At 44.7% G+C, this 16,698-nt stretch overlaps 1 protein-coding gene across 1 annotated transcript in view; it reads left to right on the forward strand.

The window, feature by feature from the left end:
* The window catches only part of LOC310777090 (protein LRATD2-like), a 4,757-nt gene extending 355 nt beyond the window's left edge, over positions 1–4,402 (forward strand). The window contains exons 2-3 of the mRNA XM_083637354.1: positions 83–723; positions 2,517–4,402. Coding sequence (XP_083493480.1) covers positions 298–723; positions 2,517–2,957 — 867 coding nt within the window. The 5' untranslated portion in view covers positions 83–297 and the 3' untranslated portion in view covers positions 2,958–4,402. The remainder of the gene's footprint in view (positions 1–82; positions 724–2,516) is intronic.
* Positions 4,403–16,698: the final 12,296 nt, after the last annotated feature.

A 16,698-nucleotide genomic window follows, 5' to 3' on the forward strand; every position in this document is an offset into this window, starting at 1 on the left:
GGTCGCACACCTGTTGGGAATGTCACAGGACGAGGCGCAGTAGTTTGACGCTAATTAGGCAGCTGTCCTTGTGTTCCTTTAGGTCGGCCCAGCTGGAGTTGGTTTGCTGTCTCTGCTCGCTCGGACAGACATGGATTACTGGCGCCCGTTTGCGCTGCATTGGATTTAGTTAAACTCCTGCTGCAGTGCCCGTTCGCCCCGCTGCCGTAGCTACAGATCGCGCCAGCGGGAACAGGTGTGATCCTGTTTGTGTGTCGCCTCTTTATCCCCTCTGCCTCGATCCACCTGTGCAGCTTTATGGGGAACCAGGTGGAGAAACTGACACATCTGAGTTACGCAGAGGTGCCCACGTCGGACACGTCACACAGGTTCGAGCAGCCGGACGGCGGCGGCATCGATGACGGCGGGCCACGGATCGGCGTGGCCTACATCTTCTCCAACGACGACGACGACGAGCAGCAGCAGGACGACGGTTTAGAGCAGTTTGCGGGGGACGGAGTGCGGATAGGAGGAGAAGAGGAGACGCCCTTTGACCCGCAGGACGAGCTGGAGTGCGTGGTGTACTACAGAGAGGAGTGCGTCTACCAGAGGAGCACCGGGGACGTGATGAGCACGCCTCACTCGGCCGAAAGTCTCCTCAACAAGTGCCGACCAGGAGACCTGCTGGAGCTCCTGGCCACTGGCCAGTATCCACATTGGGCTGTTTACGTAGGGGACTTCCAGGTAGGTTTTCTTTGTTTGTTTGTTTGCCTGTATATTTGGGATGTTCATTTTGAACAATTTCCATAATCGAAATTCGGGAAAATTAACGATCAATTATCGATTATCGATAGCATAATAATTATATATATATATATATATATATATATATATTTTTTACTCTGGTCTGGTAATAACGTTGCGCGTTCTCGGCCAGCTATAATGGCGATGCCGCTGTGTAGTAAGAATATCAGACACAAGCACTGTGGCCAGGTAAACAAACATGTTACATGTCAGGTTACATGATGTAAGGCAATCGGCGTCTTCCAGCTTAGCTGACAGCACAAGAGTCAAATCAACAGGCCTGAGCCTCACTGAGGTCCGCAGACCGCTGGGTGCGTTTGTTTGTGTCCCCGGCGCATGCCGGTGTGAATTCCCCATGTTCAAAACAGTTTTGTTGGCACAAAGGCCCGTGCCCAGCCAGAAAACTAGAGACTATATGAAGCTCCACCTCACGTTAGTCGGCTGTGCAATGGAGTGGGGCGAGGAGGAACGAATTCCACCCAAACCTAGTCCGCAAGAAAATAAAAATAAATAATAATAATAATCGATAAAAATTCCAGGTGATCGAATTCATTCCTGAACGATCAATTATCGATTATCGATTCTTGATGAACATCCCTACTGTATATTAATTATATTTAATGTGAATTTATATCTTTTTTATTGTATTTTCCTATGAATGTTCTCAGATTTGCTGTATGATATTTATACATTTATCTTTTCTATTGGTATGCTTGTTCAACAGTGTTGGGCAAGTTACTCTGAAAATTACTTATTTACTTAAAAAGTAATAAAGTTACTTTACTCATTACTCGGTATCAAAGGTAGTTGCGTTAATCGTTACATTACTACTTTTGCAGCCCCCTTCCGAAAAAATAGCCTAACGTACAACCTGTTTAGCCAGCTCCTTTTAGAACTGAATCCACTTTATTGCAACAATAATTAATTATAATTAATGTTACAACAATCAGCCAAACTGCAGACTTTTGATTTATTTACCTACCTAGGACAGAAAAACGAATCACGATCTGGCAACGCAGTAGTCTAGCATAGCCAGACGTATCCAGCGATGGAGAAAGTAATGCAGTTACTTGGATTCGTAACTTTAATAATTACGGTTTTGGAAATTGTAATCCCTTACATTACTAGTTACTGGGGAAAGTAATATATTACAGTAATGTGTTACTTTACTGCCCAACACTGTTGTTCAATATCTTGACATTTTTCCTCTGTGAGGCTGTCTCCTGTCCAATGGTTGCCCTACTCATCTGATCAGTGATAGATTACTGACATTGGCTGATATTGAGTGCACTGCCCCTTTAACTCACCTTTCTGATTTACTGGCCTGATTTCTGATGAGTTTTATATGATGGTAGCCAGCGGCTCGTGCTTTGCCGTGAGTGAAGCTCAGTGGTGTAATGTAACAAAGTATAAATACTTAAGTACAGTACTTAAGTATTTTTTCAGAGTATCTGTACTTTACTTGAGTATTTATATTTCTGTCAACTTTCACTTTTACTCCACTACATTTCCCAAATAAAATGGATACTTTTACTCCACTACATTTCCCCCCAAGCATCTTAGTTACAAAGTAAAATCAGAAGAAATTGCGTAGCCTGATATCTTTACTTTTACTCAAGTATGGTTTTCGAGTACTTTATACACATGTTAGTCTCTTACACCTGAAATAAAATGCGTTATCCGTCTGTGCGCGCTGGTGACTTTTTTCCCTGTTTCTACTGTTCTACCACCAGGTGGTTCATTTGCACCGGGCGGAGATCAAGAGCGACTTCCTGACCGACGTCAGCCGCGGCAAGACGGGCAGGATCGTGAACGGGCTGTACCGGTACCGCGCGCTCCCGCCCGAGGTGGTCGTGCGCAACGCCCTGGACCAGGTGGGGGCGCGAGACGGAGACCTGTACTGGAGGAACTCGGAGTGCTTCGCCGCCTGGTGCCGCTACGGCAAGCGGGAGTTCAAAACGGGCGGCGAGATCAGGATCGGCAAGCAGCCGTACCGTCTGAAGCTACTCTTCAGCGAGAAGACGAGTCACGCGCTGGAATTCCAGAGTCTGGAGGACGTCATCATGGAGAAGAGGAGGAACCATCAGATCGGCAAAGCCGCTGTGACGCAAGAGCTCGCCAACCACCTCAACACGGCCCACGACATCATCAAAGACGACCATTTTGTCAATTGATTCATACTGGAGACGTGGGGAGTGACGGGGCGCAATTGACTTTTTCCACAGCGGCCATTTTGTGTCTAAAAGGCAGGGTACACACAGGTGCAACCAAAACATGAATGAGCGTTACAGTGCTGGGGCCCTCATAGCCCCATGACGTGGCACCACTTACTGTACTTACTGTACAGCAGTCGGCACCACACAGCGTTAGAATCCTCAATAGGTGGACAAGGCTGTTCAAAAAGCTCTCCTACCCGTATCCCACCTCCGATTGCAGATCCAAAGATATGATCGCCAGCCGAGTGAAGCCAGTAAGTTCGCCGGGGAGGTTAAATGATACTGCTGCGTGAAACAACCGTTTAGAAGCAGTCTTTGCACAGCCTGTGCCGTATTGAGGACAGGAGAAGCTTCCTAGTGCCGACAGGAACCTTGGGAGTTTGAGTATTTCATGACATGTTTTGCTTCCCAGGTGCGCTGGATTTGCGTTGATCACTGACAGCCGCATGTGTTGTTTGCTCGCCGCGGTGCACCATGATAGTGAGATCAAACACACCCTGATGTAAATTCAGTGCAGGCTGTGCAAAGGACTGCTTCTAAACGGTTGTTTCACGCAGCAGTATCATTTAACCGCCCCGGCGAACTTACTGGCTTCACTAGGCTGGCGATCATATCTTCGGATCTGCAATCGGAGGTGGGATACGGGTAGGAGAGCTTTTTGAACGGCCTTGCCCACCTATTGAGGATTCTAACGCACGTTATGGGGCTAGGGCCCTCATTGTTGTTTTGGTTGCACCTGTGTTTACCCTGCCTTTTAGACACAAAATGGCTGATGTGAAAAAGGCCCTATTATACCGTAAACAAAACAAAGCTTGTCTATTCGATGGAGAGCGTCGACCAATAAAGTGCTTTGCCCGTCGGCTGGAATGCACGTGCTGCACTGCAAAATAATGCCGATCATAGCAAGCGAATAGCCTACCAGGAGTTTTGGTATTCGGTCGTAAAACTCAACTTTTGGGGGGTGAAGTCAGACTTCAGTTGCCCAACTGACAGTTAACGTTATCTGATGGATCTTTGCACAGAGGAGCAGCGCCTCTCCCATCATGTACTTTAGCCTGGTGAAGGTTGTGACAGTGTTTGCTCCTGTAACTCAGGTGTTGGAGACCAATACAGAAGAGTGGAAGAACGAAAAGTGCTGCCTCTAGTGTCGTATGGCAACCTTAACCCATTGATGCAGCATTTGCGTGTATATCCCTCATTTGTGTGTGTATCCCTTTAAGACATGGTTCGCGGTCTTAAAGGGATACGCACACAAATGCTGCATCAGGTATATCAATGGGTTAAAATACTTCCTTCTCTTGCTTTACTCCAATCATTACACAGCTTTACCCACTCTCGACTATCGTGGACACTGTTCAGTGTTCACAACTACAACTGTGCACTTTTATTGATTTATGGGTTTCAACCGTTTATTTTTGTATCTATTTGTTTTTGTTTTTTGAGGGGGGGGGCGGGGGGTTGTTTGTATGAAGGAATACGGAAATAAATATATATATTTGACCAATACTTTATTCTTTATTTTTAGCAGTACACACATTTTGATTGACCAATTAATGAGGAATGAATGGGAATGGTGCTAAAACACTTGAGCAAAGTATTTTCTAACCATTTATCCAAAGACTGCAACCTTAACACCATCATTATATATGTGGTAGGGGTGGGAATCACCAGATGCCCACGATACGATACTAAAACGATACTTGAGTCACGATACAATAGTATTGCGATATTGCCGATATTGCGATATATTGAATATTGCGATATTTCGATATATTGTCTAACTCCTTTTCCTACCTTATCCTTGACCTCACCGTAAGTAAAACATGCAGTGTTTTTTTGTTTTGTTTTGTTTTTGCCCCACATGTAGGCTACATTATTAAGCTTCTCTGGACTCAATACGCCACTGCAGGCGCGGACTGCAACATCGGGCGCTTTGGGCAGATGTTTAAAGCGCCAGTATGCCCAATGGCCTGGCATGGCATGGCCTGCAATTTTTTTTTTTTTTTTTTTTTATCGATACTTGGCGTCCAAATATCCATACAATATCATCAGGCAAAATATCGCGATACTATGGTGTATTGTTTTTTTCCCCCACCGCTAATATCTGACTGTTTCAAAGCCGTTTGTTGTCCATTACAATCCCAGTCTTTCTCCTGAAGGAGCCACAGCTCTCTCTACCTGTTCAGCTAGTAAGACTTGTGCCATTTGTTGTTGCACGGTCGGGAATGCTGGCCGGCCCCGGAGTTAAAATTGCTCCCGCGCTGACAGTTTGAGCGAAATACTGTATTTAGCTCAGGGCTTCAGCTCCCTGAAGTTACAGGTCTGTTATTTTGTGTCAAGCTGTGCTCCTTCAGCTCCCTGAAGTTACAGCTCTGTTATTTTGTGTCAAGCTGTGCTCCTTCAGCTCCCTGAAGTTACAGCTCTGTTATTTTGTGTCAAGCTGTGCTCCTTCAGCTCCCTGAAGTTACAGGTCTGTTATTTTGTGTCAAGCTGTGCTCCTTCAGCTCCCTGAAGTTACAGGTCTGTTATTTTGTGTCAAGCTGTGCTCCTTCAGCTCCCTGAAGTTACAGGTCTGTTATTTTGTGTCAAGCTGTGCTCCCGGCATGCTGGAGACATTTTTGTTTTGTTTACACCTCTGGAGAGTCGAGATAAGCCATCTTTGAAAGTTTAAAAGCTTAGAACATTCTTCAGCCAGATCCTGCTTTCCTTCCGCCTCTTGGAATCGCAGCATTCATTAAACAGAGAGGAAAGGCCCATTTTTATTTGTGCAGGCCCCCAAACCTTCTCAGCTTGAAGCTCATTCATCCCCTCCATTGTCTTGAGTTTCTATCAAAGATATAGAACGGGAATAACAATAGAAAATGGCAACCGATATGTTTGTGTAATACGGAATTTGCTATGTTTTAATGTTATGCTTTTATTGTGCTGGGAAACAATATGATAGGAAAGATGAGATAGGATAGCTATGATGTATAGGACTGGATGTTTTAAATGATTCCAACTGATACATTTTTAAATGATGCAGTTAGGGATGCAGCGGTTTCCGGTTTGAAGGTAAACCACGGTTTCAAAAAGTCAAGGTATCAAAACCACTAAGATTTGCTGTCATACCTTCCCCACGGTATCAGCTGTTTCCCCCTGAGAGAGAAAGTGTCCAGACAGAGTACAGTTATGTGGCCCCTCCCCCCGGCTGCCCAGTCTCAGCAATCAGTGTAGCTGAGCCTGTGATCGTCAAGAAGTCATCAAGATAAGCATTTATTTGATATGTATGATGTTTTAGTTTTACATAAATTAATTATATTAAATAAAATAAAATATATCTTGTTGAATGGCACACAAAAAAAGTATTTTTTATCAAACTTTTATCAATCTATAAAATCTGGCAACAAATTTTTGTTGCCAGATTTCACAATAACACATAAAGGTCCGCGATACCGTGTTATTTTTGTCCAAGGTTATCATACCGTCAAAAACTCATACCACTGCATCTCTAGATGCAGTACAGTATGGGAATTGATTTGTGATTGGTGCGACAGAAAAAAGCATCGCCATTGGAACGGTTTAAATTCAGTCGACAGAAAACAGGCCGCTTGTATGCCATGTCAGAGTGTGATATCATCCACTCCATTGTGAAATCCCCACCGCCCCCTTTTAGCTGTTTTTTTATTGGGATGAACATAATCACCCTCACACTCACACTTGACCTCCATGCCAAATTTCAGCCTCCTAGGGTGAAAACTCTGCCCGCTAAAGCGTGGTGAACTTTTTGTGTAGGGATGGGGCCGATCCAATATCGGTATCGGGTGCCGATATTGGCACTAATTCACGGATCGGATCGGAATCGTATTTTTTTTTTTTTTTGCAATTTCAGAGCGGCCGTAATTTGCCCATGTATAATAGTATCCTTCTTTGCCTTGTATATTTTCTTAATTTTGTCTGCTTTTTGCAAGGTATATTTAAAAAAAAAATCTTTAATTGGCCAAATCTTTGCCTATACTGTATATTCAAGAAAAATATTGGTATCGGCATAATATCGGTATCGGCAGATATCCAAATTCAGGTATCGGAATCGGATCGGAAGTGAAAAAAGTGGATCGGTGCATCCCTACTTTTGTGGACCAACCAACTAACAGAGTGACTAAGGGTGCTTTCTCACTGGGAACGATTGCTTTCGTTCCGTTCCCGTTCCATTCCGCACCCGGGAGCGATTGCCCCCCCTCCCCTCTCCCCCCGCTGGTCAGTTTTCACATTACAATATTTCTTCCGCGCTCGGAAACGGAACAGAGTGCACTTGCGTCATCAACTATGCCTGGAGTTTATCCTCGTCCGTGTGTTGTCTATGTGGTTCGGAACGGTTGGCTTTCACACTCGCAAGGTGTTTTCCGTGCCCGGGCACGCCAAAGCCAAAGCGCTCTCCAGACCACCTTTTCAAGTGGATCCTGTCTGGGTTCCCTGTTGCGCGCCCGGGCGCAGAACGGAACGCAACGTTCACACTCGTCAAATGTTTTGCGAAACCGGAGTCAATTTGGGGACAAGTGTGCTCGGGAACGGTACCTCGGCGCCAGTGTGAAAGCAAAGCACCCTTATAGAGCTGCTGGCCGCAGCAAAAACGAAGGGGAAAGAAAACAAATCAAATACATTTAAAAATGTGTGTGTGTGTGTGGGGGGGGGGGGGGTCAACTTCGGCCCAGTGGGCCACCGGCCCGAGCTTGCATTACACTCTCTAAGGCCATGTTCACATTACAGGCAAATCTGATTTGCTGATGAAGTCATTAATCATCATTATCTTGAGTGGTTTCCCAAATCTGATTTGGGAGTGTGTCCGCACTGCCACAAATCTGATTCTCAAGTCGGATCTGTGTGTCCAGACCTAAACAGCCTATCTGCATGGGTTGCTATGGTAACGACGTGGGCGTCAGTAAATACGTACGTTGGTGACGTGGTTTTCCTGCGCAGAAGCATTTGATGACGAGTTACGAGTGACGTTCGAATCAGATTTGGTGAAAGTCACATCAGTCGAAAGCAGATTGGAAACTACCTCCATATGTGGTTTGGGACAAGTGACACAAATCAGACTTGGAGCGTCCAGACTCATAAAACCAATCTGGATAAAGTCATTAATAGGTCATTCAAGTTCACAAATCAGATTTGGCCTCCTAGTCTGAACATGGCCTCATAGCCAGTATGCAGATCAGTCACTTGTTCGCCTGTTTGTTTTGGCGAGGGCGATATTTGCATGGAGATAATGCTGTAGTCATTTAGTGCAGGTAACCTCCCACTGGACCCTGTGCACAATCCACAGCATGGCAGCAAGGAGGAAAGCTGCTGGACACATTTGCATTTCTTCAGTTCTCTGTGGTCGAGCTGCACTCAGATCAAATATGAATAGTGTGCGTGTGATGATGCATATGCATGATAAACAATCAGTAGTGTTTCAGCACCGACACAGCCCGAGCTCTATTGTTAAAGTCGAGCTGAACCCAAAAATGACTTTTCTTTTAGTTCAAATTCCTGGGTATGCAGTGCACCTATTTAATCATGTATGCCCAAAAAAATCACAAAAATATAATTTCTTTAGTTTTTCACACGTTTTCACATCAAAAGTTCATTTTTCAAGATTTCATTGATAACACTAATCTACAGTTTGCTGACGTCACCTAGTACTATCAAATTTCTACCCTATTTCAACCAATCATATCACGACATGCAGCTGTCAATCAAATCTTCATTTCAGGATAATTTTCTTTTCCAAATGAAGTAGAAAATGGCGCCTAGTGCCTGTCATCTGGCAGAATTCCTATCCCATAAACTAACTACTAACTTGGCCAATTGCATGAAACATGAACAAAAACCAAAAACTACAATCTCTAAGAATGCAAAGAAATGTAACTGGCTCGTTAAAACACGCATTCCAGGAATATCGTATTTACAGAAATAGCATAAAAGGCGCGCGCTTGAAAGCGTGGTAGTCAGGGGTCTCCCCTCAGAGATTCCAGGCGGGCGGGCAGCACCCATGCATCGGATTGTCCGCTCGCTCCGCACAAAGCAAGTGGCTGCCTGGTACTCCGCGGATCCCACTCGCGTAGCACGACAACACGCTGAATCCCACTCGATTTGGGGGTGGAACCCGCCATGATTGACCAATGCCAAAGCCAGTCGACAGAATTGTCAAATCAAATCATCGACACGTACAGTATATGGTCCGCCTCTCAATTTGTTTTCAGTCTCCGACGCTCGTGCTATTGTATTCGCCTCCGGTTCACTTCGACTTTAAAGCACCTGGCAGTAGAGTTGTATCATGGTGAATATTATTCACACACTCGTCATGTGTGATCATGTTAAATAGAATAATAATTACATTGAACTGGATGTACTAAATTTACCTTTTTCCCGTCTCTGCATATATATTATAAGATGATGTGCTAGGAAGACCAGATACATACCTAACATTTGAAAAGGCATCAATTCAACGATGTTAATGCGATTGTAACTGCTATTTTAATAACATGACTTTGAAAATCAAACATTGCTTTGTGCAGAAATTTGGTGAAGGGAGGGTTCAGGTCCTGTGCCATTTTGCATCCCCGATTGAATTAGACGGACTGAATGCACAAAATGGCCACCAATGGGATCTCTGATATCAAATTAGTTTTGACGGGAATAGTGAGAGTAATCAGCTTTAAAATAACCAATCGAAAAAGTGTTCCTTTTAACATCAGCTGACTCCAGTACCAAACCAAGGGAAGCTTTGATTTATTGCGTGTTGTTGGGTCTGTCAGTCAAAGCATGGCAGCTCTTTGCCCTTCTGGTAATGTGGCCACATTACAGATCCTTTGGGACAAGCCAGAGCTCAAATCAAACCCTCCCTATGTTTACAAAATGTCATTATCTACAAAACATAGACTTCCCCTTCGCCCACAAACTGAAGTCTGAACTTTGGCAGAACGAACTTGCAAAGAGATTAGGGCTCTATTCTCCCCCTGGCTTTAGGCGCTAAACTGGCGTTAAACGCAAAAAAACACGCTTTGCGCCTGCCGACACGGGAAGATAGTCATGTCTTTACGCCCCGAAATGCGCTTTATTCTATTCTGGCACAGTGCCAGAATAGGACAGAATGGGCGTTTTGGCCTTAAATATCAGCCTAAAGCGATCTTCCCAAAGGGTGTTAATTTTGCGGTTAAAGGAACACTCCACCCATTTTCAACCAGCTTTGTATCATTAGAACATCAGTAGTATATCAGAAAACTGTAAACGGTTTTGAAGTCTGTCATTTAATTTGACAGTTATTGAGTGTCATTCATGCACAAATTCAATCACTGGTCCACAACTTCACTCAAATCAATTCTCAACAAGTGTCAAACTAAATGATTGTCTGCAAAACGGTTTACACTTTTCAGATATATGTGAGATTATGTGCAAAATAAATCAACATTGAAAATTGGTGGAGTGTCCCTTTAACTCTAAAAATATGAAATTGTTTCCTCCACCTTTAACATGGCCCGCTGTAGACGAGGGGGGCCGGGTGCCACGGGGTTTTGTTTATGAAAGCCATTTTCACCGCCCACTCAACTGAATCATGTTTACGTTGGTGTTTGGTGAAGACAGTTCTATTTCCCGTGAATTAGAGAGAGCATAATGAAATTCCAAAAAGCCATTGTAACTCTTAAATTAACTACACCGCGTTCATTACCGATCATCGATCCACACACTCTACTTTTTCCTTGTTCTTTTTTACATTGCCTTGTAAACGTTGGAAAACATCCACTGTGGGGTTAATGTTCCGGCCAGGGGCACCCAGCAGTGCTGTGTTCCGGCAGGGGCACCCAGCAGTGCTGTGTTCCTGCAGGGGCACCCAGCAGTGCTGTGTTCCGGCAGGGGGCACCCAGCAGTGCTGTGTTCCGGCAGGGGGCACCCAGCAGTGCTGTGTTCCTGCAGGGGCACCCAGCAGTGCTGTGTTCCGGCCAGGGGCACCCAGCAGTGCTGTGTTCCGGCAGGGGCACCCAGCAGTGCTGTGTTCCGGCAGGGGCACCCAGCAGTGCTGTGTTCCTGCAGGGGCACCCAGCAGTGCTGTGTTCCTGCAGGGGCACCCAGCAGTGCTGTGTTCTGGCAGGGGCACCCAGCAGTGCTGTGTTCTGGCAGGGGCACCCAGCAGTGCTGTGTTCCGGCAGGGGCACCCAGCAGTGCTGTGTGCCTGCAGGGGCACCCAGCAGTGCTGTGTTCCGGCCAGGGGCACCCAGCAGTGCTGTGTTCCGGCAGGGGCACCCAGCAGTGCTGTGTTCCGGCAGGGGCACCCAGCAGTGCTGTGTTTACTGTTCTGTTTGTTCAGATCCTTTCTTTGTCCCGGCACGGCATGACGGCTTGCTTGTTTTAGCCCCACAATGGCAAAGTCCATCGCCGTTCACTTCCCAGTCCCATGGAGATCCGAGGTTAGCATCCCATTGCATTTCAAAGCAATGTTCTAATAGCCTGGTTTTAAAGTGATACTCTCAAAGATTTCCATGTAAATACATGTCTGTTAAGTCACCAACTGATTTAACACAATGGTGATCAGTGTTGGGCAAGTTACTTTCAAAATGTAATATACTACATATTACTAGTTACTTTCATTTGAAAGTAATACGTTACTTTACAATATTACTTTCTGTGTAGAGTAACTCATTACTTATTACACTACTTTTGCATTACTTTGACCAAAACAACAGCAGCAGCAGAATGACATCGCCGCCACGGAACCATCCCGAAAAATTATTTAAACCGCCTTGAAGTCAGTGTAAACAATCCAACATTCTAAATGTTATTATTTTCCTTTGTTATTGTCATCTATAGTGGTTATTTGCATAAAAACACACAGTTTGATTAGGACATGATTGTATCTTTTTTAAATATGTGCTTTGATTAAAAAAGAAACTCAATTTGTAACTTGAGTTACTTGACAAAGTAACTGGTATAATATTACTGAAATCCTATAAGTAATAAGTTATATTACTGAGTTACTGCTGAAAGTAATATATTACATGTAATATGTTACTTTTGTAATGAGTTACCCCCAACACTGATGGTGATTGAGTAGGGATGTCACAATATATCGTCCCACAATATATCGCGATATCAAAACGTGACAATAGGGTATGTATCGTTGAGATGAAATCTCATCTCGTGAGAAAAAGAAGCTGAACATGGTGGCACTGATCTGCATCTGATTGCATGCTCGCTCTCCTTTTCATTGCTTTGTTTGAACAGACGAGGGACGTTACAGACACGGAGGATGAAAATGGTGAAATGACTCAAATTAGCGTGGAGGATGCCCCCTCAACTTACAAATCGATCGCAAAAAAATATTGTTAAAATATCGTATCGTTATCGTGAACCCAATATCGTGTATCATATCGTATCGTGAACTGAGTGTATCGTGACACCCCTATGATTGAGCCTATGGCCCATTGATGGAAGCCTTTACATTTTCAGTATTCCTACATTTATGAACTGGGTGACACAGATTATACAACACGGCTTGGATCTCACTTGAAATTACCGCTCATCACCATAGGTGTCGCCAAAGAGAACCAATACAAAATCTTCGCGATTATAACTTTAAAGCAGGGGTGTCCAAACTTATTTGAATGGGGGCCAGATTATATCATGTGAAAATACCTGGGGGCCAGCTGCTTCTCGCATCATATGGGTTATTAAAAAAACCCACATACAATACAATTGTAAGGATTTTGTTTACCATCTGAAAACATTAGTTCCGCCTGTGTTGTTCCTACCTGGTGCTTGCCTACAAAACTGTATGATAGTTAGGGGTGTCAAAAATAATCGATTATTAGATGCATTGCGATGCGGACGTGCACGATTCTGCATCGATTCACAAATGTCAAAAATCTATTATTATTATTTTTTTTATTTTTTATTTTTTTATAATCGAATAAAATATAATGGAAGTACATGCAGTTGTTTATTTGGATCATAATACAATGCAATTCCAAATGCACTTTTATTTTAAAAGTAGCCACACAGTGAGAAAAAAGAAAGTGAGAAAAAATAAATCATGTATTGGAAAAAAAAGTGATGGATCGATTGAAGATGCATCGAGATGCATCGAGATGCATCGATAATCGTAATTGAATCGTAGCCCTCTGAATCATAATCGAATCGAATCGTGAGGCCAGTGAAGATTCACAGCCATAATGATAGTGTTGTCATTGTTATGTGAATGGGAAAAATGCAATATTGTGTGAAGGGCCACATATAGCATATTTTGAGAGATAAGCCAGGGGCCGTTTAAAATCGCTCGGCGGGACTCGCGCCGGACTTTGGACATGCCTGCTTTAAAGCTTTTGTGCGTTGCCTTCTTTATTTTTTTTACCGTACAACGATGTAAAATGTAGTTTGTATGCTACTGTGGTGTGGAGCGCATGCTGGCAGGCAACACAATCAATGTTCCCTTCCGTCCTTTGTGGTTTCTTTTCACTTTCCCTGACAGAGAGGGCCCCAGCAGAGGGGCTGTGTGGTGCTGGGCCCAGCAGAGGGGCTGTGTGGTGCTGGGCCCAGCAGAGGGGCTGTGTGGTGCTGGACCCAGCAGAGGGGCTGTGTGGTGCTGGACCCAGCAGAGGGGCTGTGTGGTGCTGGACCCAGCAGAGGAGCTGTGTGGTGCTGGACCCAGCAGAGGGGCTGTGTGGTGCTGGGCCCAGCAGAGGGGCTGTGTGGTGCTGGACCCAGCAGAGGGGCTGTGTGGTGCTGGACCCAGCAGAGGGGCTGTGTGGTGCTGGGCCCAGCAGAGGGGCTGTGTGGTGCTGGGCCCAGCAGAGGGGCTGTGTGGTGCTGGGCCCAGCAGAGGGGCTGTGTGGTGCTGGGCCCAGCAGAGGGGCTGTGTGGTGCTGGACCCAGCAGAGGGGCTGTGTGGTGCTGGACCCAGCAGAGGGGCTGTGTGGTGCTGGACCCAGCAGAGGGGCTGTGTGGTGCTGGACCCAGCAGAGGGGCTGTGTGGTGCTGGGCCCAGCAGAGGGGCTGTGTGGTGCTGGACCCAGCAGAGGGGCTGTGTGGGTAAAAGCTGTTCATAACTGGGCTGCCTATATGGCGATACTCACAAACGATCAGTTCAAGGAAATCAGGGAGGTTCAAAGGAAATGTCAGTGTATACTGTGTACTTTTAAGTGTTCACTCTTTAAAATGAGCTGCGTACCTCGAGCTTGGTGAAGATACCAGACGAGATAGGAGTGTGCATGTCTCAATATTGCGCAGGGACACGTTCTGAGATGGCGTATATAAGTGTATATATATATATATATATATATATATATATATAAGAATAGCTTTGTACCAATATTGTGAGAATATAATGAACAGAGCATCTCACCATGAGAGCACAAGCTCTGCAGAATGGAACCGGGTGTTATTCTCCTCTGAGCTGTCCTGTCCAGTCAACCAGGCTGTCTGCTTTACATAAGCACAGCCAGACAACAAGGAAGTGACTATATAAACTCAGACAATTAGGTTGACCCAGAGCAATCTAGCATTAAGAGTGGTGTCAGCGGAGGTCCAAAATGCAGATCCAGGAAGGGGGCTTGCGCTACGTTTGAATAAAATAAAACTGATAATATACAGTTTGAATATTTAAACATCTTACCGCTTCAAAGTACATCACAAACATTCCGTTCTGCTGCAACTCGACAGCACTCCTAAAACTGGTTTTATGCTTATGTGAAATCGCGTGTGTGTGTGTGTGTGTGTGTGTGTGTGTGTACATGGTATTTGAGTGCAAGAAAATGTAAGAAACCAGTCACTTTTACATGAAGAACTATCCTCGTGTGTGTGTGGAATCTGATGTTTCATCACAAACAGAGAATCTATGGCTATTAGATTGTATAAAAGAGATGTCAGCCTTTGGTTTGTGGACTCCCGTTGAAGCCTCCAGTTTGGCTTTTGGCCGCTGCCATCTTTGTTCTCGCACAGCTCGGGACACAGAGCCGCAGCGCCGCCTGCTATTGGTCCCGTGATCGGCAAGCTGCATGATCACTGGACAGACAACCTGTCAGTCACACTCAAAACATAGGGCCCCAGGCCCGGCGTTAGGGGGTTGGCCTGGCCAGGCCCCCCCATTCCCCAAACTGCCCCCCCCCCCCCCCCCCCATTAAAAAAAAAAAGAGGCTAAAAACATTTTTCCGTTTTAAAGTTTAAAACAGAATCTGGCTGTCATTAGGCATTGATTAACTGAATGCTATTGCTAACTGTTACTTTGAACATCCATTTGCAATGATTCTGCCTGGATATTAACTATTGTAAATTTGTCACAATGAATGCAATTTGTGCAATGCAATGTGTAAATACATTTAATATTAATTATTGTTTAGGCCTAATTATTTGTAAAGTCACAACACATTAGAGATGTGTGTAGTTCTTCATAGATTTAGCCTCTTCATTTTGCTCTCAAATGCACCAGGTTGACGAATTTGACTTTAAAATGTACAAAATCTTCTTCCGGGTAAGAATCCCCCCGGACCCCCCTTGGGTAGCTTGGCCCCCCCAAGCTAGTTGCAGGCCCTCTCTGTAACTTGGGTCTGGAGCCGGGCAGGGCCCTATCGTCGTACGGCGCTATCGTTTGCACTGCATTTGCGCGGCTCTTATTGCTATCTTCCAAGCGTCTTAAGCTATCGTCTGCCTCCACCGTCCAGTTTTGCACTAGGTTGACGCAGGTGTAGGCGTGGCCCAGGCGTGTCCGTGGGCCTCTAGCCTATCACCTGTCTCGCGCAAGTGTCATTTAGCGCTCTGGCAAGATACCGTCGGTATGTTCCGAGCGCAAAGAGAGGTCTGGGCGTTCCAAAATAGGTGTTCCAGCGCAATGTACAGTATTAGAAAAAATCGCCTTGGGTGCTCTCAATTTTAACGCCAGGAAATAGCTGTAGTGGGGCTCAAAACAACAAATTAGTTCGCTTCCGGAAAGAAGCGCCAAAATTGGCACAAATACTCCTTGTGGATTGTTATTTTGATAAGTCATTAGCCACGCAAAAATCTCGAATTTTTCCAGATGGCTGCCATTTCCAGCCTGAAAACACTATTTTGGGGGCATCTTTGCGTAGAATTGTCCAATACGAATGATCTTGCTATGAAACCATACATGTATGACCACAGAGAAGCCAGATTGATTCCATGAAAATTTCAAAATGGCTGCTATTTTAAATATGGCTGCCATTTCAGCTATTTTTTACCATAGACTGTCCAGGGCGATTTTGATGATTCTGGTGTCAAATGACAGGTTTTTAACTATGGAAATTTCAAAATTATACATCAGAAATCATTTGTATATCTCCTTTTGCTATTTACTCTGTATATATTTTTAAAGTAATGTGAGAATATGCATGAACAGATCAGTATCATTGGTATGTAGCATGAACAGCATTGTTCAGAATTAACCACCTAATTCACCACGTTAATGACACATGAACAGCAAAAAATCAGAAACGTAACACCCGTGTTACGGTGCAAAAAATTCTTTAATTAAATAAAACCCAAATCCAGGGCCCAGCTGTCTCCGTCTGCAAAAGTGAAAACAGACATAATGCAAGTAAATGAGTCCAGTGCAAGTTGTATTGTGCAGGAGGGCATTATTCAAAATTAATTTAGAACAACATTTGTGATAAAAGGTTTTGGTTGCAGAGCCCTCAAGAGTGGCTTTCTGTGCAATATTTCCTACCAGTGCTTT

The sequence above is a fragment of the Poromitra crassiceps genome (assembly GCF_964638095.1).
Source record: "Poromitra crassiceps genome assembly, chromosome: 5".
NCBI lineage: Eukaryota > Metazoa > Chordata > Actinopteri > Beryciformes > Melamphaidae > Poromitra > Poromitra crassiceps.